This window comes from Taudactylus pleione, unplaced genomic scaffold, assembly GCF_031769625.1.
Source record: "Taudactylus pleione unplaced genomic scaffold, aTauple2 ptg001724l, whole genome shotgun sequence".
NCBI classification, from domain to species: Eukaryota; Metazoa; Chordata; class Amphibia; order Anura; family Myobatrachidae; genus Taudactylus; species Taudactylus pleione.
Genome location: NW_028286121.1, coordinates 147,191 through 172,469, shown reverse-complemented (window position 1 = coordinate 172,469; position 25,279 = coordinate 147,191). Strand labels below are relative to the sequence as shown.

At 49.9% G+C, this 25,279-nt stretch overlaps 1 protein-coding gene across 2 annotated transcripts in view; it reads left to right on the top strand.

Moving 5' to 3' along the window:
* DNAH2 (dynein axonemal heavy chain 2) overlaps window positions 1-25,279 on the top strand; it is a 189,244-nt gene that overhangs the window by 114,594 nt on the left and 49,371 nt on the right. For both annotated transcript variants that reach the window (XM_088464631.1, XM_088464632.1), the window contains 14 exons: window positions 2,566-2,715; window positions 2,869-3,036; window positions 3,226-3,386; window positions 3,467-3,606; window positions 5,088-5,220; window positions 5,463-5,602; window positions 5,683-5,893; window positions 6,104-6,220; window positions 6,751-6,892; window positions 7,039-7,208; window positions 7,306-7,422; window positions 19,115-19,279; window positions 19,375-19,497; window positions 20,787-20,935. In XM_088464631.1, coding sequence (XP_088320757.1) covers window positions 2,566-2,715; window positions 2,869-3,036; window positions 3,226-3,386; window positions 3,467-3,606; window positions 5,088-5,220; window positions 5,463-5,602; window positions 5,683-5,893; window positions 6,104-6,220; window positions 6,751-6,892; window positions 7,039-7,208; window positions 7,306-7,422; window positions 19,115-19,279; window positions 19,375-19,497; window positions 20,787-20,935 — 2,086 coding nt within the window. The remainder of the gene's footprint in view (window positions 1-2,565; window positions 2,716-2,868; window positions 3,037-3,225; window positions 3,387-3,466; window positions 3,607-5,087; window positions 5,221-5,462; window positions 5,603-5,682; window positions 5,894-6,103; window positions 6,221-6,750; window positions 6,893-7,038; window positions 7,209-7,305; window positions 7,423-19,114; window positions 19,280-19,374; window positions 19,498-20,786; window positions 20,936-25,279) is intronic.

The window sequence follows — 25,279 nt, the reverse complement described above, 5'->3', positions numbered from 1 at the left end:
CACAATGGCCTCCAAGCCCAGGACTAAGCAGGACTGGGCTGCTAGACGATCAGCTGCCAAATCCGAGGACAAGCCTTCAGCCTTGAAGGCCGACTTCTTCAGTTCACCCAGTTCTTTCGTCAGACCATCATAAACGCCTGAGTACAAGAAGTGGTCTCTAATGGGTACGTCCCCTCATTCCTGAGTTGGCCCCTCCCAGCAGTTCTTTTACACAGACCCTCCATCAGACCCAAGGAAAGCCCTGCTCCTCCAGACGGCCATTCAGTCCTTGCTGCACTCGGGGGAGATAATTCCGGTCCTGTTATCACAGTGAGGGACCTGGTATTACGCTACCCTTTTCTTGGTTCAGAAGCCCAATGGGTCTCATCAGCTTATCTTCAATCTCAAGTTTCTGAAAAAGTTTAATTGAGTGCCCAGGTTTCGTATGGAAACCCACCACTCTATTGTCCTAGCTATGTAATCTGGGGACTTTATGGTGTCTCTGGACATTCAGGACGCTTACCTACATGTACCTATAGCGCCCTCTCATCAGCGATATCTCTGGGTTGCTGTCCTACAGCAACATTTCCAATTTCAAGCACTGCCTTTTGGGCTTTCTACAACTCCACGGGTCTTTGCAAAGATCATGGCAGTCTGACCGTCGGGGTCAGACTACTCCCATACTTGGATGACCTCTTACTGTTAGCACACTCTCCAGAGGTCTTTCACCGCCATCTTCAGATAACCATGGCCTTTCGACAAAAACACGGCTGGTTGATCAACTGGAAAAAGTCTTCCCTGACCCCTTCTCAGAGGATGGTACATCTGGGAGCCTTTCTGGATTCTCAGGTTCCGAAAATGTTCCTGACAGCAGACAAAATCTCCGCACTGCAGCAACGAGTGCGCAGGTTTCTCCACAGCCGCCGAGCGTACATTCAATCGGCAATGCAGATCTTGGGGTCCATGGTATCCACCTTCGACATGGTGGAGTTCGCTCAGTTCCCCTCCAGGTGGAATGGGTTGCCCCCGATGAGCAGATCCCAGATGATGGTCCTCTCTCCGGAAGTTCGTCTATCCCTATCCTGGTGGTTACAGACTTCCCACCTAAACATAGGTCGCCCCCTCTGAAACCCGAATTGGGTGCTCCTCACCATGGATGCAAGTTGCTGCGGTTGGGGCACAGTGACCGGCCAGCTCTCCTTCCAGGGTCGTTTGACTCCCACCGGGGGGGGTCCTACCAATCAACGTCCTGGAGCTTCTGCCGAATACCTGGTCTTCTGTTCACACCTTTCTTAGGTTCTATGCCTTTGATACCTTTGGCTCTCAGGATGCTTCATTTGGGCGTCAGTCTCCTCTCAGCACAGGAGCATCCCCACCTTTGAACAACTGCTTTGGGACATCCCCAATGTCTCCCCTGTGGAGCCCTATAGACCCTGAAGAAGAAAAGGAGAGTTATGGTAGACTTACCTTTGTTAACTCTCTTCGAAGTCCGCCCTGACGCACCTGACTTCTATGGGTTTCTTGTCTTGGTCACCGGATTCCTTCTCTATTGTGTGAGAGTGTGATTCTTAAGTGTACCAGTCTTCCATATCTCCTATCTTGCTCCTGCCTTGAGCTTGTTGACAAAACTGAATTACCTCAGGCTGTGGGCAGGGGTACAGGGGGGAAAGGGGGGAGGACTGGAGCACCCTGGGACAGAAGAGTTTTAACTGTTGGTGTCCAGTCCTCCTAACCACCACCTTTACCCCATTGTCTCCACTGTGGACCCTATGGACTTCGAAGAAAGAGAGTTAACAAAGTTAAGTCTACAATAACTCTCCTTATTTGCTTTGCTATTTGTGATTTTTGATTGCCATCATTGGCTGTTTTCCCATTAGCTAAGGGTGTGATTCTGTGAGACAGAAATTCTCCAGTGCTCTTTGGGCCTGATTCACTATGGATGGCAATTGTGACCACAGCTGCGTAATCGCACGCAATGCAACTTCGAAATCTGCTAATGGCTGCCACAGCTCAACCAGCATAGAGATGCCCAATTCTACCTTCTCGTATACTTAATACCTCACCATCCTGCGTATTCATCGGTAACATCGAAGCACATCGGCCCCAGCACACACAATTACAGCAGGTCTGACCCGTCGCAGAATCTCCAAGTCTCGCCGCACGCAGAGAGCTCTCACGCTGCATAGGCAATCGCAGTGGCTAATTTATGCACGCCCATTGTGAAGGCGCTCATATGGACAGGCACGCCTTCGTTTCTCCAACCACTCCCCCGTCACCACCCCCAAACGCTCTTGGCCTGTCACTCACTCTGCGATGGATTCCTACCTCCCCCAAATGCTAATGACCTGTCACTTACTTTGCGAGTGAATCCTCTGTGTGAGCGTGATCGCAATACAATCGCTGCTCGTGCGCAATTGCAAACAAATGCTAGATCTGCGTAATTATGAACATTGCGTAAATCTCAGAACTAAGCCCTTACTGTCCGGCGGCCATGAGTCGAGTTCTCTCCAAGGCCCTATCTGTGTGTAATATATGTACTCAGGACAGTAGACAATCTGTAGCTGTCCCCTGCCTGTCCTTCTCCAGGTGACTTCATGCATGAGCCCCCAGTGTACGAGGACATTACAGACTTCAAAGCTCTGAAAACCTTTATGACGACTCAACTACAGGAGCAGAGCCGGCAGCCCGGGGCCGCTACTAAGACGCTTGTCCTGTTCACCGACGCTATCCAGCATGGTATGTCCCTTCCGATCCATTCCGTGACAATGTGCAGAATAACATGGGGGTAGACTGTGAACTCTTTTGGGTTAGACTGATCTGCTACTTGTGGCAGAGATTGGTCTACTTGTGCCGTCCAGTGGACTCTCATATTAACCTTTTCCTCCCCAGTGACCCGCATCGTGCGTGTGATCGGGCAGCCACGTGGAAACATGTTGCTCATTGGCATTGGAGGCAGCGGACGGCAGAGCCTGGCACGGCTCGCGGCCTTTATTTGTGACTATAAGGTCTTCCAGCTGGAGGTGACCCGCGGGTACCGCAGGCAGGAGTTCAGAGAAGGTGAGGCGGTGAGAGACACTCAGAGCAAGGGGTGACATTTTTTTGGAAGTCACGTTATGACCACTGCATTCGATCAAACCTCTCCTTATAACGTCTCAGCTCTGCGCCTTGTCTTCACTGCGTTTCACTTGTGTCTTGCGTTTCACCAAGGCCACCATCTTCTCCCTATGTCCCATCTCCCTTTTCCAGACATTAAGAGACTGTACCGACTGGCTGGAGTAGATGGCCGCCCCACCGTCTTCCTCCTGACGGATACTCAGATCACCGACGAGTCTTTCCTGGAGGATGTGAACAATATATTAAGTTCCGGGGAGGTCCCCAATCTGTATAAGGCTGATGAGTTTGAAGAGGTAATATGCGCTATATGACCCTCCACAACACCCTTTTACCCCACAAGCTCTGTTCATCTCTCCATTCTCCTGTGATGTAGATCAGGAACATATTACAGGAAAAATGTCGAGAGGAAAATGTCCCGGACACTCCGGAGAGCCTTTTCAACTTCCTGGTCGAGAGGGTGAGGAGCAACCTGCACATCGTGCTCTGCATGAGTCCCGTGGGTAACCCCTTCAGGTGAGCAGCTTTAATGTATTAACTCAGAGGCTGAAAGTCGCACTGCTGGGTAACAGGAAGAAGTGGTGTGTAAGGTAAAACGCGTCGTGTACACCCTTCCGCTGCTAATATTCTCCATCGGGAGCGGGTGCATGGTATCCTTTAGTGGAGTGAGATTATTCAAATGAGATAAAAGGGTGGAAATGGTGCTTATTTATGGATCTTTTTGCAAATCGGACTGAATTTGTCACCTGTCATATTAATGGGACACATTTTTATCAGGTGGGTACCACACTATGTGATAAAAAACATCACATACACACAGAAGCGAGGCGTAATAAAATCCGCCCTGACGTCTCCTCATTCTCTTGATTCATTTAAGCCATAAACTGATTAGTACTTTAAAAACAATATAGTAGCATTTTCGTAGAAAGCAGTGACTGTACAGGGGTCGGAGGTTGGACTTTCATGTGATACTCAGTGTGGGTACACATCAGACGATATTGAATCGTGGCCGACGACCGATATAACGATGCATTGGTCGTCCATACAGACAGGGGCCTGATTTACAGCCGGACGCCCTGAATTAGGGCGTCCCTGTTTTTTTTTTAAAAGACGGCCTCCTGGCCGCTCGCTTAGCTGTGGGTGACCATCGGGGCTTGCGACGAGACCCTTGTGGTAGGGTCTCGTTCCCGCAAGCCCCAGTGAGCTTTCGGCTCTAATAGAGCCGAAACCTCACCCACTGACATCACTCGTGATGTCAGTGGGGCCGCCCCCAAACGGCAGGCGTTCCTTCGGGAACGCCTCCGTTGGGCCAGCCACCCCCCCTGCCCGCTTCCAAATACAATCGACAGCTGCCCCGCTTTTGTGCGAGACCCGTAACTACGGAGCGCCCGTTGCTGGCCGGTTCTCGCGCATGCGCATACCGGCTCCGGCGTGCGCATGCGCAGTGGGGGACTATCGACCCGCTTGCGAGCGCTGTGCGCTCGGGAGCTGTCGTCTGAATCAGGCCCACAGAATGATATAGTGCGTGACTGCGCACTATATCGTTCAGTGGCTGCAATCAGGAGCATGCATCGGCCGCCTGGGTCGTCACAGAGCAGCAGATGTGACGTCGCTGATGTAGGAGGCCGGGAGCGAGTAATTATGGTTACACATCAGACGATGAGTACGGTATGGCGCTCCAATCCGCAGGGTTCGGCTGACATATCACATGATGTGTACCCATTGTGCCTCAATAGTTGTTTTTTACCACCCTGCCCACCTTACGTCAGTAATTTGTGGAGGAGGAGAGTACAAGTGCACATAGAGATGGATGCGGGCTGTCCCCAATAATTGAAGGTCCACTTCAAAATGTCTACTCTCTGCCCAGTAATCATTATAATTCACTGCCATTAGGAAATGTTTTTTTTATCCTGGGAAAACCCGTCTCCACAGCGGGGGAGCTGCTTGCCCCATGCCTTCCAAATTCTATTTCACGCCTTCATTTCAATTTGCTGCAGGAATCGTATCCGCCAATACCCAGCTCTGGTTAACTGCACGACCATTGACTGGTTTTCTGAGTGGCCCCAAGAGGCCCTGCTGGAGGTTGCGGAGAGATATTTGGAGGGAGCTGAACTCGGAAGCTTGGAAGGGGTGAGTCTGGTGCCTCGGCCAATGCGAGATCCCACGGGCTCGCCCTGCACCAACTATTGTACATCTCCAGAAAGCTCTCTCACATCATCCGTATGTTCTCCCTTACCCTCTGCTCTTCCTCCATCCATGGAGGGTTCTGCTGCTTCAGTCTCTGACCACCTGTCCCTGTGTCTTGCTTCCTGTATTCTATTCTATGTCCTGACTCCTGTACTCGTCCCCACCCCCCACCCCCACCCCCACAGATCCATGGAAAAGTGGCCCGAATCTTTGTCACGATGCACCGCTCTGTAGCAGAATATTCACGCAAGATGAAAATGGAACTAAGGAGGCAGAATTATATCACGCCAACCAGCTACCTGGAGGTGGTATCCCGATACAGAAGGTATGTTCTAACACGTCAGCATTAGTCTCTGGGTAACCGTGGTATAGTAGTGTACATATGTGTTCTGTGTCCATTTCCAGGCTCCTGAATGAGAAACGCTCAGAGTTGGGCGAGAAGGCCTCCAAGTTGCGCAATGGGCTCTTTAAGATTGACGAGACTCGAGAGAAGGTGGAGAAGATGTCTGAGCAGCTTGCCATCGCAAGAAGTAAGGTGGCCGAATTCCAGAAGCAGTGTGAGGAGTACCTGGTCATTATCGTCCACCAGCGAAGAGAAGCCGATGAGCAGCAGAAGGTTTGTTTTGGCCTGCCATGTCTTCATGAGTGGTCCAGGGGACAGCACCGACCATTGTTCTACTTTATCCATGTCTTTCCAACTAAGGAACTCTTTCCTGGCAGAAGTATCATCAGTTGTTACCTGTGATTGTTATCCCTCACTTTTTCTCTTCTGTGGCTTTAAAATACCAAATTACTTTCTTTAATTGTCAATTTCTCTCTTTATCAGACAGTGACGGCTCACAGTGAGAAGATCGGAGCCGAGGAGATAAAGTGCAAAGCTCTGGCAGATAATGCTCAGAAAGACCTGGAGGAAGCTCTTCCTGCCCTGGAGGAGGCCATGAAGGTAGGAGACCTAATTATTCTACCTCCTCCTCCTCCTCCTTCTTCTCCTTCTTCTCCTCCTCCTCCTCCTGCCTTTTCCTTTGTTTCTTGTTTCCTTTTTCTGTTACCTTTTTCTATTTCTGTAACCTGTTTGTTTCCTTTTACCGTTTCCGATTTTTTTTTTTCTGTTTCCTGTTTCTGTTTCTTTTTTTGTTTCCTTTTTTTTGTTTGTTTCCGGTCTCTGTTTCCTTTTTCTGTTTCCTATATCCCTTTTCTGTTTCCTTTTTCTCCTTCTCCCACCGTCCTGGACATCGAAAGATCTCCACAAGAAATTCCACCTTCACTCTTAAGGGGACCATACACAGGCGACGGAGCGACGCTTTCCTGCGATCCTGCAGCCCAGCATCTCTGGATCGCTGAAATCCAACATGTTGGATTTCACTGATTTGCCGACGGATCAGCGTTTCCGATCCGAACGCAGGATCGGGTAATCCATTGCCTAGTGTATGGGAAACTGTGCGTTTGATAACACTCTGTACATCCTCCCCATAGGCCCTGGAGACACTGAACAGGCAGGACCTGAGTGAGGTCAAGGCTTACGGACGCCCTCCACCTCTAGTTGAGACTGTAATGCAGGCCGTCATGATCCTGAGAGGAAGTGAGCCCACCTGGGCCGAGGCCAAGAGACAGCTAGGTGAGACAGGGAGTCTGGGGAGAAGTGGCATCAGGGGGGCTTGGCGTGAAGATATTCAGAGCTATAGAGAAGACAAACGCTGTGCAAGGGAGAGTGAAGATTAGTATGTCAATTGTTCAACATTTGTGTCTTCCGTATATTCCCAGGAGATCCCAACTTCATCAAACAGCTCATTAACTTTGACAAGGACAATATCTCGGAGAGGACCCTGAAGAAGACCGGACAATACTGTGTGCTGCCAGACTTCTTTCCAGACATTGTTGGCCGAGTGTCTCTGGCTGCCCGTTCTCTCTGCATGTGGGTGCGGGCTATGGAGGTAGACCCTTGATCTCATGGTTCAGGCCTTTATGCCTATCAGTGTACATAGATTCGCTAGTGACACCTCATGAGTCTTGATTTTTCCCTCTTAATAGATGTACGGTCGTTTATTCCGTGTGGTGGAACCTAAGCGAGCTCGCATGAATGCAGCAAAGGCTCAGCTGGCAGAGAAACAGGCGTCTCTGGAAGAGGCGAAGAATAAACTAAGAGAGGTACAGTAATGCCTGCGGAGTGTGCCTAAGAGACAGTGGGGTCAAACCATCAAGCCATTTATCCCAGACACTTGAGACTAGTAAGAGTGGCCTTGTTATTACTAGCATAATAATTTGGTAGTTGCTGGGCTTATAAACGCGCAGATGAGGAATATACCTGATGGCATAATGCAGAGAGAGGTTTACACTATGGACAGTGAGAAGCCATGACAGCTTGCGGGAAGTGCACTACAGGTGGTACAGAGGTAAAGTCCATCTTCCTCTAGGACAAGCATGGGGAGCCTCAGACCCGGGGGCAGTATAAGGCCCGCAGAATCATTTGGTCTGGCCCTCTGAGCTTTTTTCTGCTATCCTCATCTGGCTTGCAGGGTGCCTATAATACCACACTGCAGCCAGAATCTATGCAGCAGTGCCACCTGGAACGTCCTTAGAACGCTTCAGACTGTCACACCGCTGCCCTTACAGCTCCCCGGAGCATCCTCAGGATGCTCCAGGCATTGCTGTGATCACCGGCAATTGTGGCCACACCCCCTTATGACATCACACGGAGGGGTGTGGCCTGCACCCAGCCTGCGAATAATGTTATACATATCAAAATGGCCCTTGGCAGAAAACACCCCTGTTCTAGGGGCATTCTGGGGAAATGCAGGATTTGTGAGCTGTAGTATAACGTGTGTTAGTCTTCACCTGGCTGGTACTAGTGTGTACAGTGCTGCTAGTGTAAGGCTTGAAGCATAAAATACAATGGGGGTGTTTCTTGGTGTCTGTATATAAATGTAGGAATATCAATGTACTGCTGATTTACTCGACTTTTGGTACATGTAGCCAAAGGGGTACTTCTCGTGTGTTCAATTTAAAGACCATTTCCATTGCAATAGTATTTCCCTGTTACATTACTTAAGCCTTAAAAGGGTTTCTTCTGCACCTTCCATAGGGGACACAGGGACTATGCTGGGGGTATAGGCTGGCAGATGGAGTCTGGGCACCAAACAGTTCATTTCTTCGGTAATGCGCAGGCCAGGCTCCTCCTCCCCTATACCCCACCCCCATGCTAGGCAGGCCAGTCTAAGTTTGGTGCCGCAGGAGCGTGCACCTATAACAGCGGGGCTGCTGCTAATGCAGCCTAATTTTTTCTTTAGTTTTATTTTTTATTTTTTTGAGCAGGTAGCACCAGGCTTCCTATAGGACACCTGCGCTTCCACTCCACCACCCCCCGCCGCCGTTGGGTTGGGTACCTCGGTCGGTTCCTCACAGCACAGCTCGACACCTGGGGCAAGGATGAGGTAAGACTGCTTCCTGCTTGCAAGGAGCCACACCAGCGTGGCTGTCACTGCCGCTGTGGAAACCACTAGGGGTGCTGACAAGCGGGAAATCGGGTCAGTTGCACCCCCCCTAGCTCACCAGGGCACTTAGGCAGTGGGGGGGTTCTGCAGAGCTCAAGAGACCCATCACTGAGTATTGTGTGAGTGCCAGGGATCTGTTGGTGGCCATTGCCCGGAGGATCTCTGTCAGCAGGGGGAGGTAGGCTCTCCCCGTTAGCCCCTCCCCCGGCCCTTGGTATGATCCCAGGGCTTACTCCTCCTCCTCTCTACTCCCTTGCATGGATGGTGCTGGCTACATTTAGTCTCCAGAGAGGTTTGGCACCTGTCTCCCTGTATACCTCCCCTCAGGTTTGGTTATACAGTTTAGCTCCAATCAGCCGACTGGGGTTGGTTTGTTGAGCATTATCTGCCTACTATTATTGCATTGAATGTGACTGTGTGCTTGTTCTCACTATTTTCTGTCTATCACTCTTATAGCTGTGAAAGGGTGTAACTCCCCCCTCTGTCCACTCATTCTTAAATATGTGTGGCCCTACATTCAGTGCATTGTTCCCTATTGCCCACCTCTGTTATATAACATGGTGTGTGATACTTTTCTTGGAATACGGTAACATGTCTTCCAAGAACAATGCGCCCAAGGAGGAGGAGGCTCTTTTGTATATGTAGATCTTGTTCTGCTGGTCTTTCTTCACAGGATGCGGTCCGGGATGGTCTCTGTATCCGGTGTTACTCAGGCAGAGACATCCCATCTACTGCTTCCAGCCAGGACCCGACATGGGCGACCAACTTGTCACAGGTAACTGCTCCCGTGCCTGTCCTTCCTACTTTGGGGGTCCAAGCCGCCCTTATTATGCAGCCTCATTTGCAGCTGCCTGCGCTGGAACCCACATAGATGAGCACCTTCTCACAGTCAGTGCAGGGCTTAGCACAGGTGTCTTCCTCCTTTCAGCAGATGATGGATAGGGACCGTATTTCTGGATGCAGACCGTCCAGGCGTAACTCTGTCCCCGAGACGGTTGATGTTTCTGATTCGGACCTCTCCTCAGACCAGGAGGAGGAATTTGCCGGTGCTTCTGAGGATGAGACCTCGTCTATTCAGGAGGAGCCTATCCCTAAAGTAGATGTTGTTGCCTTAGTTAGGGCAGTCAGATTGGTCCTTTCTATTGAGGACGAGGGAATGGCTCCTAGACCAAAGGCCCCGGTTTTCAAGCATCAGAAAAAAGTTTCAGTGGAGTTTCCTAAATTTGGACAGCTTGAGGAAATGCTAGCGGAGGCTTGGATCGCACCTAACAGGCGGTTTTAGGTCTCCAAGTGCATTGTGTTCGTTTACCCACTCCCTGCCGAGGAGCTTAGCAAATGGGTGTCTCCCCCTCCTGTTGATGCACACATTGTCTGTCTTATCAAGAGTTCTACCCTCCCTATATCGAATACGGCTTCCCTTAAGGATCCGACAAACAGGAAGTTGGAAAATTTCCTTAAGGGAATTTATGCTTATGCAGGTGCTATCGCAAGTCCGGCTATGGTGTCTGCATGGGTGGCCAAGGCGATTGGCGCTTGGGTGGGTGCCCTGGAGGAGGGCCTTACGTCGGGGGCCCATTGCAACCAGCTATTACCTCTGGTGGCGCATATTAAGCAGGCTGCTTCCAATCTTGATGAAGCAGCTCTTGACACCGGCATCTTAACCACCAAGGTGTCAGCTTCATCGGCCATAAGGGCCCTCTGGCTGCGCTCCTGGCGCGCTGACTCTATGAAGGCCCTTCCTTATTCCGCCGATGTTCTCTTTGGGCCGGAATTGAGCAAAATAGTGGCCCCGGTGGCGGCTTCCAAGACAGCGTTACTGGCTTTGGCGGCAGCCCTTACGGCACGAGCGTCTTCCTTTCGCCCGTAAGGGAAGACCAAGGGACAGTCCTTTCCTAGGTCCCAGACTTCTTCCGCTCCAAACCTCCAAACCCAGAAGCAAGCAATCCTGGCCTACCAGATGTCCAGCTGCTAAACCAGCCGACAGGCCTTCCGATTGACTGGGTGGACCTCTCCGTGGGGGGACCCCAGTGTGGGAGGCTTTTCTCCGACGTCTGGATGGCGACCATGTCGGACGCCTGGGTTCGGGGCATAGTCTTGCAGGGCTACGTTCTGACTTTCAGGAGGCATCCTCTGACCCGTTTTTTTACCACATCCCTTTTGGGGGATCCGGGAAAAGCAAAAGTGCTGCGGGAGTCAATTCACTCTCTACTAGCCTCCAAGGTAATAGTTCTCTCTGGCTTCTACCCCAATCTCTTCTTGGTACAGAAGCCGAACGGTTCCTTCCGCCCAATCATCAACCCCAAGTTCCTCAACAAGTATTTGCGGGTTCCCAGGTTCTGTATGGAGTCTTTGCGCTCCATCATTTTGGCGTTGGAAATGGGAGATTTCATGGCCTCCTTGGACAGCCAGGATGCTTATTTACATGTGCCTATACGACTCAGTCACCAGCATTTCCTCCGGTTTGCAGTCAAGGAGAAGCACTACTAGTTTCGGGCCTTGCCCTTTGGTCTTTCCACGGCTCCTCGTGTGTTCACGAAGGTCATGGCTGCGCACTTGCGGTGCAAGGGTATCAGAATTCTTCCTTACCTGGATGATCTACTTATCCCAGCCAGTTCTCCGGACATGATCATGGAGCACTTTCGCCTTATAATAGATCTTCTCCAATCTCACGGTTGGGTCCTCCCTGACTCCGTCCCAAGAGATGCTCCGTCTGGGGGCCCTGTTGGATTTGCGGGTTCACAGAGTGTTTCTCCTAGTGGACAAAATTCGGGACCTGCAAGACATGAATCGAAGGTTCTTACTTCATCGCCGGGTGTGAATTCACACCTGTATGTCTATCCTGGGGTTTCTGGTCTCCACCTTCAGTATGGTGGAGTACGCCCAGTTTAACTCCCGGCCTCTCCAGGAGGAAATTCTGGCTCGCTGGAACGGATCCCATCTCCAGATCAAGCTGCAGACAATCGTCCTATCTCGGGAGGTTCGTCTCTCCCTTGCTTGGTGGCTCCAGAGCTCCCACTTGGTCAAGGGTTGCCCCTTCTGGATTCTGGACTGGGTCCTTCTCAGCATGGATGCCAGTCTTCGTTGGTGGGGAGCTGTGACCTGCCAGCAGTCCTTCTAGGTTTGATGGACGGATCAGGAAAGCCGTCTCCTGATCAATATCCTGGAACTTCAAGCTGTCTTCAGCCTCTCTGTCAGGCTCAGCAATTCCTTCAGCATCGCTCAGTCCAGGTACAATCAGACAATGCGTTGGCCATCGCTCACAAAAACCATCAGGGCGGCACTCGCAGTCGCGGCGCCATGACAGAGGTGAGTCACATTCTCAGTTGGACAAAGCGTCATGTTCCAGCTCTGTTCACGGTTTTCATTCCTGGGGTCCAAAATTGGGAGGTGAACTTCCTAAGTCGCCAGGATGTCCACTCAGGTGAGTGGGCCCTTCATCCAGAAGTCTTTCAGATTCTAGTTCATCATTGGGGCCTGCTGGACATCTATCTGATGGTGTCTCGGTACAACCACAAGGTACCAAAGACCCGGGGGCACTTCTGGTGGACACCTTGGCGGTTCGGTGGACTTTCAATCTCATGTACATTTTCCCTCCGATCTCACTTCTGTCGAGGGTTCTCCGTTCATGTTCAAGTTGGAAGGTGGCGTCGTGATTCTGGTAGCTCCTGATCGGCCGTGGAGGGCTTGGTAAGCAGACCTTCTGTGCCTCTCCATCGACGCTTCACTGTGTCTTCTTCCATGGCCGGATCTTCTTTCTCAGGGCCCATGACTCGCCTCACTTTGATGTGGTGGCTCTTGAGACAAAGGTTTTTCGCGGTTAGCCTTTCGCACCATGTTGAATGCGTGGAATCCTTCCTCTGCTAGAGCTTATCATCGGATTTAATGTGCATACAGGCCAGTCTGGATTTGGGTCTGCGTCTGTCTTCCTTAAAGGTACAGGTTTCGGCCCTTTTGGTTCTCTTTCAGAGACAGATTGCCTTGATACCGGATATTCGTATCTTCATTCAGGGAATGCTCCATGTCCAGCCTCCAGTTTGTTTCTTCGGTGGCTTTGTGGGACTTGTCCCTGGTGCTTCGGGCTCTTCAGGCACCTCCCTTTGACTCTTTGGTTTCTGTGGGCTCTCCTTTTCTAGTCTTTCACTCGGACCGGGACGTTCTTCGGACTCAACTAGGCTACCTTCTGAAGGTTTTTTCCGGATTCCACCTCAATAAGGAGATCGTTGTCCTGGCTTTTCAGTCTCTGGAGGTTCGGCGGATGAGGCCTCTTTGGATGTTGTACGGGCCCTCCACATCTATGTTGATCGTACCAGGGATATCCGGAACTCGGATTCCCTTTTCATTCTCTGTGGTTTCCACAAGCGAGGTTGGCTGGCTACAAAGCAGACCTTAGCCAGGTGGCTCCCTTAACCATTCGCCACGTGTACGTGACGGTGAACCTTTTGGCACTGGCCGTGGTGACTGCTCATTCCACGAGGTCGGGTGGTACCCCTTGGGCAGCTACTCTGCGGAGCAGCTTTGCAAGGCAGCCATGTGGAGGTGGAGGCTCCTTTGCTGCGTACATGTAGAACTTGTCCATCATTCTGGCGCTAAAACCTCTCATAGCCTCCTTGGACATCCAGGACGCCTATTTACATATTTACCTATTTTCCAGCTCAGTCACCAGCGCTTCCTCTGGTGTGCGGTCCGGGAGGAACACTACCAATTTTGGGCATTACTTATTGGCCTTTCCATGGCTCGTGATGTCTTCACAATAGTCATGGCGGTCCTGGCAGTTTACTTATGTGTCACAATAGATCTTCTCCAATCTCACGGATGGATCATCAATTGGAAGAAGTCCTCCTTGACTCTATCCCAGGAGATGCTCCATCTGGGGGCCTTGTTGGATTCCAGGGTTCAGTGGGTCTTCCTCCCCATGGACAAGATTCGGGAACTGCAGGACAGGATTCGCAGGTTCATACGTCATCGCCGGGTGTAAATGGCACTCCTACATGTGGATCCTGGGTTCGCTGCTCTCCACCTTCCACATGGTGGAGTACGCTCAGTTTCACTCCCATCCACTTGAGGTGGAGATTCTGACTCGCTGGAACAGATCCCATCACCAGATCAAACTGCAGACATTCATCCTATCTCAGGAGATCTGTCTCTCCCTCGCATGGTGGCTCCAGGGATCTCATTTAGACAAAGGTCGTCCATTTTGGATTCACCAGTCTATCTCCTGCATCATCTGCCTTTAGTGTCAGGATGTGCCCTCCATGTGCTGTGTAAGTAGTCACCAGTCTGTGGGCCTGATTCAGAGCCGGATGTTCTGAAAGAGCGCTTGCTCTGAACCAGGGCGTTTTTTGTTTTTTTTGGTGCGGCCTCCGGGCCGCTCGCATAGCTGTGGTGACCACCCACAGCTATTGCGAGCGGCCAGGTGATGGTCGCGATGGTCTCGACCATCGCGACCATCAGGGCTTGCGACGAGACCCTTTGCTTTAGAGTCTCGTTCCCGCAAGCCCCAGTGAGCTTCTGGCTCTTAATAGAGTGATGTCAGTGGGGGCCGCCCCCAAACGGCAGGCGTTCCATCGGGAATGCCTCCGTTTGGCCAGCCACCCCCCCCCCTGCCCACCTCCAAAACGGTGCGAGCTGTCGATCAAAATCGACAGCCGCCCCCTCTTGGTGCGAGACCGGACCGACGAAGCGCCCGTCGCTAGCCGGGTCTCGCGCATGCGCACGCTGGAGCCACACGCTGGAGAACGATGACACACGCATGCATGATATCATCGGCATTCTATGAATGTATATTTGTTTATGTGCGTGATTATTAATATTGTTAGTGTATACATTTTTATTTATATCTTAATTAAAAGTTAAGTTTTATATATATTTCTTTTGGGAGTACCTGAGCACCCATATAGCTACTGCATACCTATTATTCTCTTATAACGTATATTATTTAACTATACTGTGACTATTCAAGCGTGCACCCTACCAGGAGTCCTTTGTGATCCTTTTCCTCTCTTGGATACTTTTTCAAGTTACCTATATCTGACTCTGGGGTGCACCACTAGTAGGCTAATACTGTTTCCCTTTTGAATACAGATACACAGGGTTTTCTAGTATAATACACCACAATAATCTATACTATACTACTAGTTTTTTAGTCACAATTTGTTATATTAGAAATATTTTTGCATTGTTGTACCTGTGCGGCCACGGACTTCTTTCCTTGTTCCAGCTGCCTGTAGTGCCAGGCTGTGCCCTCCATGTGCTGTGTGAGTAGTCACCAGTCTGTGTATATTCTGTACCAGCTGCCTGTAGTGCCAGGCTGTGCCCTCCATGTGCTGTGTGAGTAGTCACCAGTCTATGTATATTCTGTGCCAGCTGCCTGTAGTGTCAGGCTGTGCATTCCATGTGCTGGGTGAGTAGTCACCAGTCTATGTATCTCCTGTACCAGCTGCCTTTAGTGCCAGGCTGTGCACTTCATGCTGGGTAAGTAGTCACTACATGTGCTGGATGAGTACTCACCAGTCTATGTATCTCCTGTACCAGCTGCCTGTAGGGTCAGGATGTGCACTCCATGTGCTCGATGAGTAATCACCAGGCTATGTATCGCCTGTACCAGCTGCCTCCAGTGCCAGGCTGTGCACTTCATGCTGGGTAAGTAGTACTACATGTGCTGGATGGGCAGTGTCTCCTGTACCAGCTGCCTTGTAGGATCAGGCTGTGTATCCCCTGTATCAGCTGTCTGTAGTGTCAGGCTGTGCACTCCATGTGCTGTGTGAGTAGTCACCAGTCTATGTATCGCCTGTACCTGCTGATTTGAGCACCAGGTTGTGTAATTCTGCACTAGTCATGTACTTACCTGACTGTGCGTATGACAGGTGGGTGAGCACCAGGTTGTGTAATTCTGCACTAGTCATGTACTTACCTGACTGTGCGTATGACAGGTGGGTGAGCACCAGGTTGTGTAATCCTGCACTAGTCATGTACTTACCTGGCTGTGCATATGACAGGTGGGTGAGCACCAGGTTGTGTAATCCTGTACTTACCTGGCTGTGCGTATGACAGGTGGGTGAGCACCAGGTTGTGTAATCCTGTACTTACCTGAGTGTGCGTATGACAGGTGGGTGAGCACCAGGTTGTGTAATCCTGCACTAGTCATGTACTTACCTGGCTGTGCGTATGACAGGTGGGTGAGCACCAGGTTGTGTAATCCTGTACTTACCTGGCTGTGCGTATGACAGGTGGGTGAGCACCAGGTTGTGTAATTCTACACTAGTCATGTACTTACCTGACTGTGCGTATGACAGGTGGGTGAGCACCAGGTTGTGTAATCCTGCACTAGTCATGTACTTACCTGGCTGTGTGTATGACAGGTGGGTGAGCACCAGGTTGTGTAATCCTGTACTTACCTGGCTGTGCGTATGACAGGTGGGTGAGCACCAGGTTGTGTAATTCTGCACTAGTCATGTACTTACCTGAGTGTCCGTATGACAGGTGGGTGAGCACCAGGTTGTGTAATCCTGCACTAGTCATGTACTTACCTGGCTGTGCGTATGACAGGTGGGTGAGCACCAGGTTGTGTAATCCTGTACTTACCTGGCTGTGCGTATGACAGGTGGGTGAGCACCAGGTTGTGTAATTCTGCACTAGTCATGTACTTACCTGACTGTGCGTATGACAGGTGGGTGAGCACCAGGTTGTGTAATCCTGCACTAGTCATGTACTTACCTGGCTGTGTGTATGACAGGTGGGTGAGCACCAGGTTGTGTAATCCTGTACTTACCTGGCTGTGCGTATGACAGGTGGGTGAGCACCAGGTCGTGTAATCCTGCACTAGTCATGTACTTACCTGGCTGTGCGTATGACAGGTGGGTGAGCACCAGGTTGTGTAATCCTGTATTTACCTGGCTGTGCGTATGACAGGTGGGTGAGCACCAGGTTGTGTAATCCTGCACTAGTCATGTACTTACCTGGCTGTGCGTGTGACAGGTGGGTGAGCACCAGGTTGTGTAATCCTGCATTAGTCATGTACTTACCTGGCTGTGCGTGTGACAGGTGGGTGAGCACCAGGTTGTGTAATCCTGCACTAGTCATGTACTTACCTGGCTGTGCGTATGACAGGTGGGTGAGCACCAGGTTGTGTAATCCTGTACTTACCTGGCTGTGCGTATGACAGGTGGGTGAGCACCAGGTCGTGTAATCCTGCACTAGTCATGTACTTACCTGGCTGTGCGTATGACAGGTGGGTGAGCACCAAGTTGTGTAATCCTGTACTTACCTGGCTGTGCGTATGACAGGTGGGTGAGCACCAGGTTGTGTAATCCTGCACTAGTCATGTACTTACCTGTCTGTGCGTGTGACAGGTGGGTGAGCACCTGGTTGTGTAATCCTGCACTAGTCATGTACTTACCTGGCTGTGCGTGTGACAGGTGGGTGAGCACCAGGTTGTGTAATCCTGCACTTGTCATGTACTTACCTGGCTGTGCATATGACAGGTGGGTGAGCACCAGGTTGTGTAATCCTGCACTAGTCATGTACTTACCTGGCTGTGTGTATGACAGGTGGGTGAGCACCAGGTTGTGTAATCCTGCACTAGTCATGTACTTACCTGGCTGTGTGTATGACAGGTGGGTGAGCACCAGGTTGTGTAATCCTGCACTAGTCATGTACTTACCGGCTGTGCGTATGACAGGTGGGTGAGCGCCAGGTTGTGTAATCCTGCACTAGTCATGTACTTACCTGGCTGTGCATATGACAGGTGGGTGAGCACCAGGTTGTGTAATCCTGCACTAGTCATGTACTTACCTGGCTGTGCATATAACAGGTGGGTGAGCACCAGGTTGTGTAATCCTGCACTAGTCATGTACTTACCTGGCTGTGCGTATGACAGGTGGGTGAGCACCAGGTTGTGTAATCCTGCACTAGTCATGTACTTACCTGGCTGTGCGTATAACAGGTGGGTGAGCACCAGGTTGTGTAATCCTGCGCTAGTCATGTACTTACCTGGCTGTGCGTATGACAGGTGGGTGAGCACCAGGTTGTGTAATCCTGCACTAGTCATGTACTTACCTGGCTGTGCGTATGACAGGTGGGTGAGCACCAGGTTGTGTTATCCTGCACTAGTCATGTACTTACCTGGCTGTGCATATGACAGGTGGGTGAGCACCAGGTTGTGTAATCCTGCACTAGTCATGTACTTACCTGGCTGTGCATATGACAGGTGGGTGAGCACCAGGTTGTGTAATCCTGCACTAGTCATGTACTTACCTGGCTGTGCGTATGACAGGTGGTTGAGCACCAGGTTGTGTTATCCTGCACTAGTCATGTACTTACCTGGCTGTGCATATGACAGGTGGGTGAGCACCAGGTTGTGTAATCCTGCACTAGTCATGTACTTACCTGGCTGTGCATATGACAGGTGGGTGAGCACCAGGTTGTGTAATCCTGCACTAGTCATGTACTTACCTGGCTGTGCATATGACAGGTGGGTGAGCACCAGGTTGTGTAATCCTGCACTAGTCATGTACTTACCTGGCTGTGCGTATGACAGGTGGGTGAGCACCAGGTTGTGTAATCCTGTACTTACCTGGCTGTGCGTAGGACAGGTGGTTGAGCACCAGGTTGTGTAATCCTGCTCTAGTCATGTACTTACCTGGCTGTGCGTATGACAGGTGGGTGAGCACCAGGTTGTGTAATCCTGCACTGGTCATGTACTTACCTGGCTGTGCGTATGACAGGTGGGTGAGTACCAGGTTGTGTAATCCTGCACTAGTCATGTACTTACCTGGCTGTGCGTATGACAGGTGGGTGAGCACCAGTTTGTGTAATCCTGCACTAGTCATGTACTTACCTGGCTGTGTGTATGACAGGTGGGTTAGCACCAGGTTGTGTAATCCTGTACTTACCTGGCTGTGCGTATGACAGGTGGGTGAGCACCAGGTTGTGTAATTCGGCACTAGTCATGTACTTACCTGACTGTGTGTATGACAGGTGGGTGAGCACTAGGTTGTGTAATCCTGTACTTACCTGGCTGTGCGTATGACAGGTGGGTGAGCACCAGGTTGTGTAATTCGGCACTAGTCATGTACTTACCTGGCTGTGCATATGACAGGTGGGTGAGCACCAGGTTGTGTAATCCTACACTAGTCATGTACTTACCTGGCTGTGCGTATGACGGGTGGGTGAGCACCAGGTTGTGTAATCCTGCACTAGCCATGTACTTACCTGGCTGTGCGTATGACAGGTGGGTGAGCACCAGGTTGTGTAATCCTGCACTAGTCATGTACTTACCTGGCTGTGCGTATGACAGGTGGGTGAGCACCAGGTTGTGTAATCCTGTACTTACCTGGCTGTGCGTATGACAGGTGGGTGAGCGGCTGGAGCAGTTGAAGTTACAGTACGATGAGAAGCTGGCACAGAAGGAGCAGCTCCGGGAAGAGGCTGAACTGATGGAGGTGAAGCTGCAGAGAGCGGGGACACTGGTGACCGGACTGGCCGGGGAGAAATCTCGCTGGGAGGAAACGGTTAAGGTCAGTATAGACCTTCATATATCTCCCTAATGTATGCTGCTGGTTAATGTGTCTGGCTTTTCCCATATGTATGACTCACCGCTTCTCCTGTGCAGGGTCTGGAGCAAGATCTGGGCTTCCTAGTTGGTGACTGTCTTCTTGCCTCGGCCTTCCTGTCGTATATGGGCCCTTTCCTCTCCAGCTACCGTAAGGGAATTCTTACCATCTGGACCAACGAGGTGATTTGTGCCTATATAGACGGTTATGGTAAAGACCTTCACACTGCCGTGCTACAAATCCACTGGTGAATTCATCCACTGTCCAACACCTCCCCCCACCCCACTTACAGATCCACTGGGGATTTCATCCACTGTCCAACACCTCCCCCCACCCCACTTACAGATCCACTGGGGATTTCATCCACTGTCCAACACCTCCCCCCACCCCACTTACAGATCCACTGGGGATTTCATCCACTGTCCAACACCTCCTCCCACCCCACTTACAGATCCACTGGGGATTTTATCCACTGTCCAACACCTCCCCCCACCCCACTTACAGATCCACTGGGGATTTCATCCACTGTCCAACACCTCCCCCCACCCCACTTACAGATCCACTGGGGATTTAATCCACTGTCCAACACCTCCCCCCACCCCACTTACAGATCCACTGGGGATTTCATCCACTGTCCAACACCTCCCCCCACCCCACTTACAGATCCACTGGGGATTTCATCCACTGTCCAACACCTCCCCCCACCCCACTTACAGATCCACTGGGGATTTCATCCACTGTCCAACACCTCCCCCCACCCCACTTACAGATCCACTGGGGATTTCATCCACTGTCCAACACCTCCCCCCACCCCACTTACAGATCCACTGGGGATTTCATCCACTGTCCAACACCTCCCCCCACCCCACTTACAGATCCACTGGGGATTTCATCCACTGTCCAACACCTCCCCCCACCCCAACACCTCCCCCCACCCCACTTACAGATCCACTGGGGATTTCATCCACTGTCCAACACCTCCCACCACCCCACTTACAGATCCACTGGGGATTTCATCCACTGTCCAACACCTCCCCCCACCCCACTTACAGATCCACTGGGGATTTCATCCACTGTCCAACACCTCCCCCCACCCCACTTACAGATCCACTGGGGATTTCATCCACTGTCCAGTACACCCCACAGATACATTTCTTTATTTTCTATCGCTTACCCAAAAACACTGGGGATTTCATCCACTGTCCCCCGCCCCCACTAACACATACCCATTGGTGAACTATTCCACTGATCCAATACTGAAAATGAATAGGAGCCCAGCACACCCCATAGACACTGCACTGTGTCTAGTGTGTGCCAGAAAACAATTGATGTATACTGTATTTTCCCTATCACATGCTTTCTTTTGTGATCACTGCCACAAATCCACTGGTGAATTTATCACTATCCCACCTACATAATCTATGTAATGAGTATAACACATGACCTTTCTGCTGTAATCCTCCGGCTCCAGGTGCGAGAGATGTTGGTTCCCTGCTCTCCCCAGTTTTCTCTGACCACCTTCCTATCCAGCCCCACCATGGTACGAGAGTGGAACCTACAGGGCCTTCCCTCTGACGGCTTTTCCAGTGACAATGGGGTCATTGTCACACGGGGGAACAGGTAATACCATCCCTTACCCGCAGTCCTCTCACACACTGTATACAGCCATCACATTACTGGAGGAAATGGGAGTCATCATCTGACTACTTGCTTCTAGTCCTTGTCTAGTCCCTATTCATTCACACTGCCAGTTTCCTACTTATGTCTAGTCCTCGTTTATTCACACTGCCAGTGTCCTACTTATGTCTAGTCCCTGTTCATTCACACTGCCAGGTTCCTACTTATGTCTAGTCCTCGTTCATTCACACTGCCAGTTTCCTACTTATGTCTAGTCCTTGTTCATTCACACTGCCAGTTTCCTACTTATGTCTAGTCCTTGTTCATTCACACTGCCAGTTTGCTACTTATGTCTAGTCCCTATTTATTCACACTGCCAGGTTCTACTTATGTCTAGTCCTCGTACATTCACACTGCCAGTTTCCTACTTATGTTTAGTCCTCGTTTATTCACACTGCCAGTGTCCTACTTATGTCTAGTCCCTGTTCATTCACACTCCCAGGTTCCTACTTATGTCTAGTCCTCGTTCATTCACACTGCCAGTTTCTTACTTATGTGTAGTCTTCGTTCATCCACACTGCCAGTTTCCTACTTATGTTTAGTCCTCGTTCATTCACACTGCAGGTACCTACTTATGTGTAGTCCTCGTTCATTCACACTGCCAGTTTCCTACTTATGTCTAGTCCTCGTACATTCACACTGCCACTTTCCTACTTATATCTACTCCTTATTCATTCACACTGCCAGTGTCCTACTTATGTCTAGTCCCTATTAATTCGCACTGCCAGTGTCCTACTTATGTCTAGTCCTTGTTCATTCACACTGCCAGTTTCCTACTTATGTCTAGTCCCTATTCATTCACACTGCCAGTTTCCTACTTATGTCTAGTCCATGTTCATTCACACTGCCAGTTTCCTACTGATGTCTAGTCCTCGTTCATTCACACAGCCAGTTTCCTACTTATGTCTAGTCCTTGTTCATTCACACTGCCAGTTTCCTACTGATGTCTAGTCATTGTTCATTCACACTGTCAGTTTCCTACTTATGTCTAGTCCTCGTAAATTCACACTGCCAGTTTCGTACTTATATCTAGTCCTAGTTCATTCACACTGCCAGTTTCCTACTTATGTCTAGTCCCTATTAATTCACACTACCAGTTTTCTACTTATATCTAGTCCTCGTTCATTCACACTGCCAGTTTTCTACTTATGTCTAGTCCTTGTTCATTCACACTGCCAGTTTCCTACTTATGTCTAGTCCCTATTCATTCACACTGCCAGGTTCCTACTTATGTCTAGTCCTCGTTCATTCACACTGCCAGTTTCTTACTTATATCTAGTCCTAGTTCATTCACACTGCCAGTTTCCTACTTATGTCTAGTCCCTATTAATTCACACTACCAGTTTTCTACTTATATCTAGTCCTCGTTCATTCACACTGCCAGTTTTCTACTTATGTCTAGTCCTTGTTCATTCACACTGCCAGTTTTCTACTTATGTCTAGTCCTTGTTCATTCACACTGCCAGTTTCCTACTTATGTCTAGTCCTCATTCATTCACACTGCCAGTTTCCTACTTATGTCTAGTCTCGTTCATTCACACTGCCAGTTTCCTACTTATATCTAGTCCTCGTACATTCACACTGCCAGTTTCCTACTTATATCTAGTCCTCGTACATTCACATTGCAAGTTTCCTACTTATGTCTAGTCCTTGTTCATTCACACTGCCAGTTTTCTACTTATGTCTAGTCCTCGTACATTCACACTGTCAGTTTCCTACTTATGTCTAGTCCTCATTCATTCACACTGCCAGTTTCCTACTTATGTATGTCTAGTCCTCGTTCATTCACACTGCCAGTTTCCTACTTATATCTAGTCCTCGTACATTCACACTGCCAGTTTCCTACTTATATCTAGTCCTCATACATTCACATTGCCAGTTTCCTACTTATGTCTAGTCCGTGTTCATTCACACTTCCTGCATACTGGTCCTGATTCATTACAGATCACTATTGCGATCGCAGCTCAGTAATGGCACGCAGGTCTGCTGCGAAAAAATGCTAATGAATGTTATCGCAATGCCGTCGCACTGACAGCATAGAGACGCCCACTGCCTCCCACTACCGCTATCTCACATCCGTAATACCTTGCAGTCCAGCGTACACATCGGAAACATCGATTACCATCGGCCCCTCACGCACAATTACAGCAGCTTTCACCTTACTTAGAAATTGCTAACCTCATTGCACACAGTAAGTATACAAGCTGCGTATGCCGTCGCAGTGGCTAATTTATGCACGCCCATTTAACGGCATTCAGGCGAACAGATGCGCCTGCGTTTCTCCAACTATGCCCCAAAATGCTGACTACCTGTCACTCACTTTGCGATGGCTTACCATGCTCTGCGTAATCGCAGTGCAATCGCATTGTAAAACTAGAAAGGACATAGACTGCGCTTAGGGCAGGATTCAGACCCGCTCGCTCCGGGGCTCGCTACAAGACGGGACGGCTGTCGATGTTGATCGACAGCTTGCCCCTTTTTGTAGGCGGGGAGGGGGAGTGGCTGCACAAACGGAGGCGTTCCCGAAGGCACGCCTGCCGTTTGCGGGTGGCCCTACTGACATCGCTAGTGATGTCAGTAGTGGACTTCCTGCTCTATTAGAGCAGGAAGTCCACTCGGGCTTCTGAGACCTGAGACCCTACCACAGGGTCTCCTCGCAAGCCCAATGGTCGCGATAATCGCGACCATCGCCAGGCCGCACGCACACGCTGTGGGTGGTCACCCATAGCTGTACGAGCGGCCTGGAGGCCGGTAAAGGAAAAAAATAGGGACGCCCTGATTCATAGCGAGCGCACGCAAATAGCGTGCGCCTCTGAATCAGGCCCTTAGTCCCTTGCTATAGATGGATATCTACACATAAAATGAGTGAAAAACATGGACTGCACATAAAAACCAAGAACAATTATATTTTTGAAAGACAAATACTTTTACTAATAGAATAGAAATATATTTAAAATGTACCAGAACTAGGTACTACCATTATAATGCAGTTCACAATACCATACACATATTAAAAAAGGAAATAAAATAAAATACAATACAATTTAGTTGGTAATAGAGAACGGTCTTCTGGTATGTAAAAAAAAGTGATGAGTTCTTATATGTGCTAATAAGTACTACATGTGGCTCTTCAATTGCGAATGGGCATTTAAAGGGCTTCTAGTGGGGATTTCCAAATATGCTTTTAGATGTATTTGCACTAGATATAAATATCTCCACAAAAAAAAAAATAACAGTTTTTAACAAGTAATAGCAGCAGCAGTCTTGTAATAATAGTACCTGTATATGAGGTGAAGCTCGTGGTGCCACTATAGCTGTATTTAGCTCTATGCGTCTCAAGCTCAATATGCGTCTCGAGCGCAATATTTAGTCATATTTAGTATAAATGCTTCTGTGCCCAGAGAACGGAGACTGAGACGCACGGAGGTGAATTTATTCTCAGCGGCACGGCTAGCTCCGAACTACGCCGCATTATTCCTGTTATACCAGCCGTTTGACTAAATATTGAGCTCGAGACGCATAGAGCTAAACACAGCTGCAGCGGCACCACAAGCCCGGTATCTACTCTGGTAAGCTATTATTCCATCAGCCGCTGGACCAAGTATTGTGCCGCTGGAACTTACACTCATACATATGAAATAACAAGTGAGTTTTCGGGATCTTCTAAGTGAGACTGAGTGAGAAATTTGATTCCTATACTAGGACGCCAGCACAGGTACCAGGCTTCACCTCATATACAGGTACTATTATCCCAAGACTGCTGCTGCTATTACTTGTTAAAAATTGACATTTTTTGTGGAGATATTTATATCAAGTGCAAATACATCTAAAAGCATATTTGGAAATCCACACTAGAAGCCTTTTAAATGCCCATTCGCAATTGGAGATCCACATGCAGTGCTTATTAGCACATATAAGAACTCATCACTTTTTTGACATACCAGAAGACCGTTCTCTGGGCCTGATTCAGAGCCGGACGCTCTGACAGAGCGCTCGCTCTGAATCAGGGCCAGCCTTCTTTTTTTTTAGAGCGGCGCCTCCCGGCCGCTCGCATAGCTGTGGGTGACCACCCACAGCTATAGCGAGCGGCCAGGAAGATGGTCGCGATGGTCAAGACCATCGGGCTTGCGACGAGATTGTGGTAGGGTCTCGTTGCCGCAAGCCCCAGAGTGCTTTCGGCTCTAACAGTGCCGAAAGCACTCCCACTGACATCGCTTGTGATGTCAGTGGGGCCGGCCCCAGACGGTAGGCGTTCCCATGGGAACGCCTCCGTCTGGGCAGCCACCA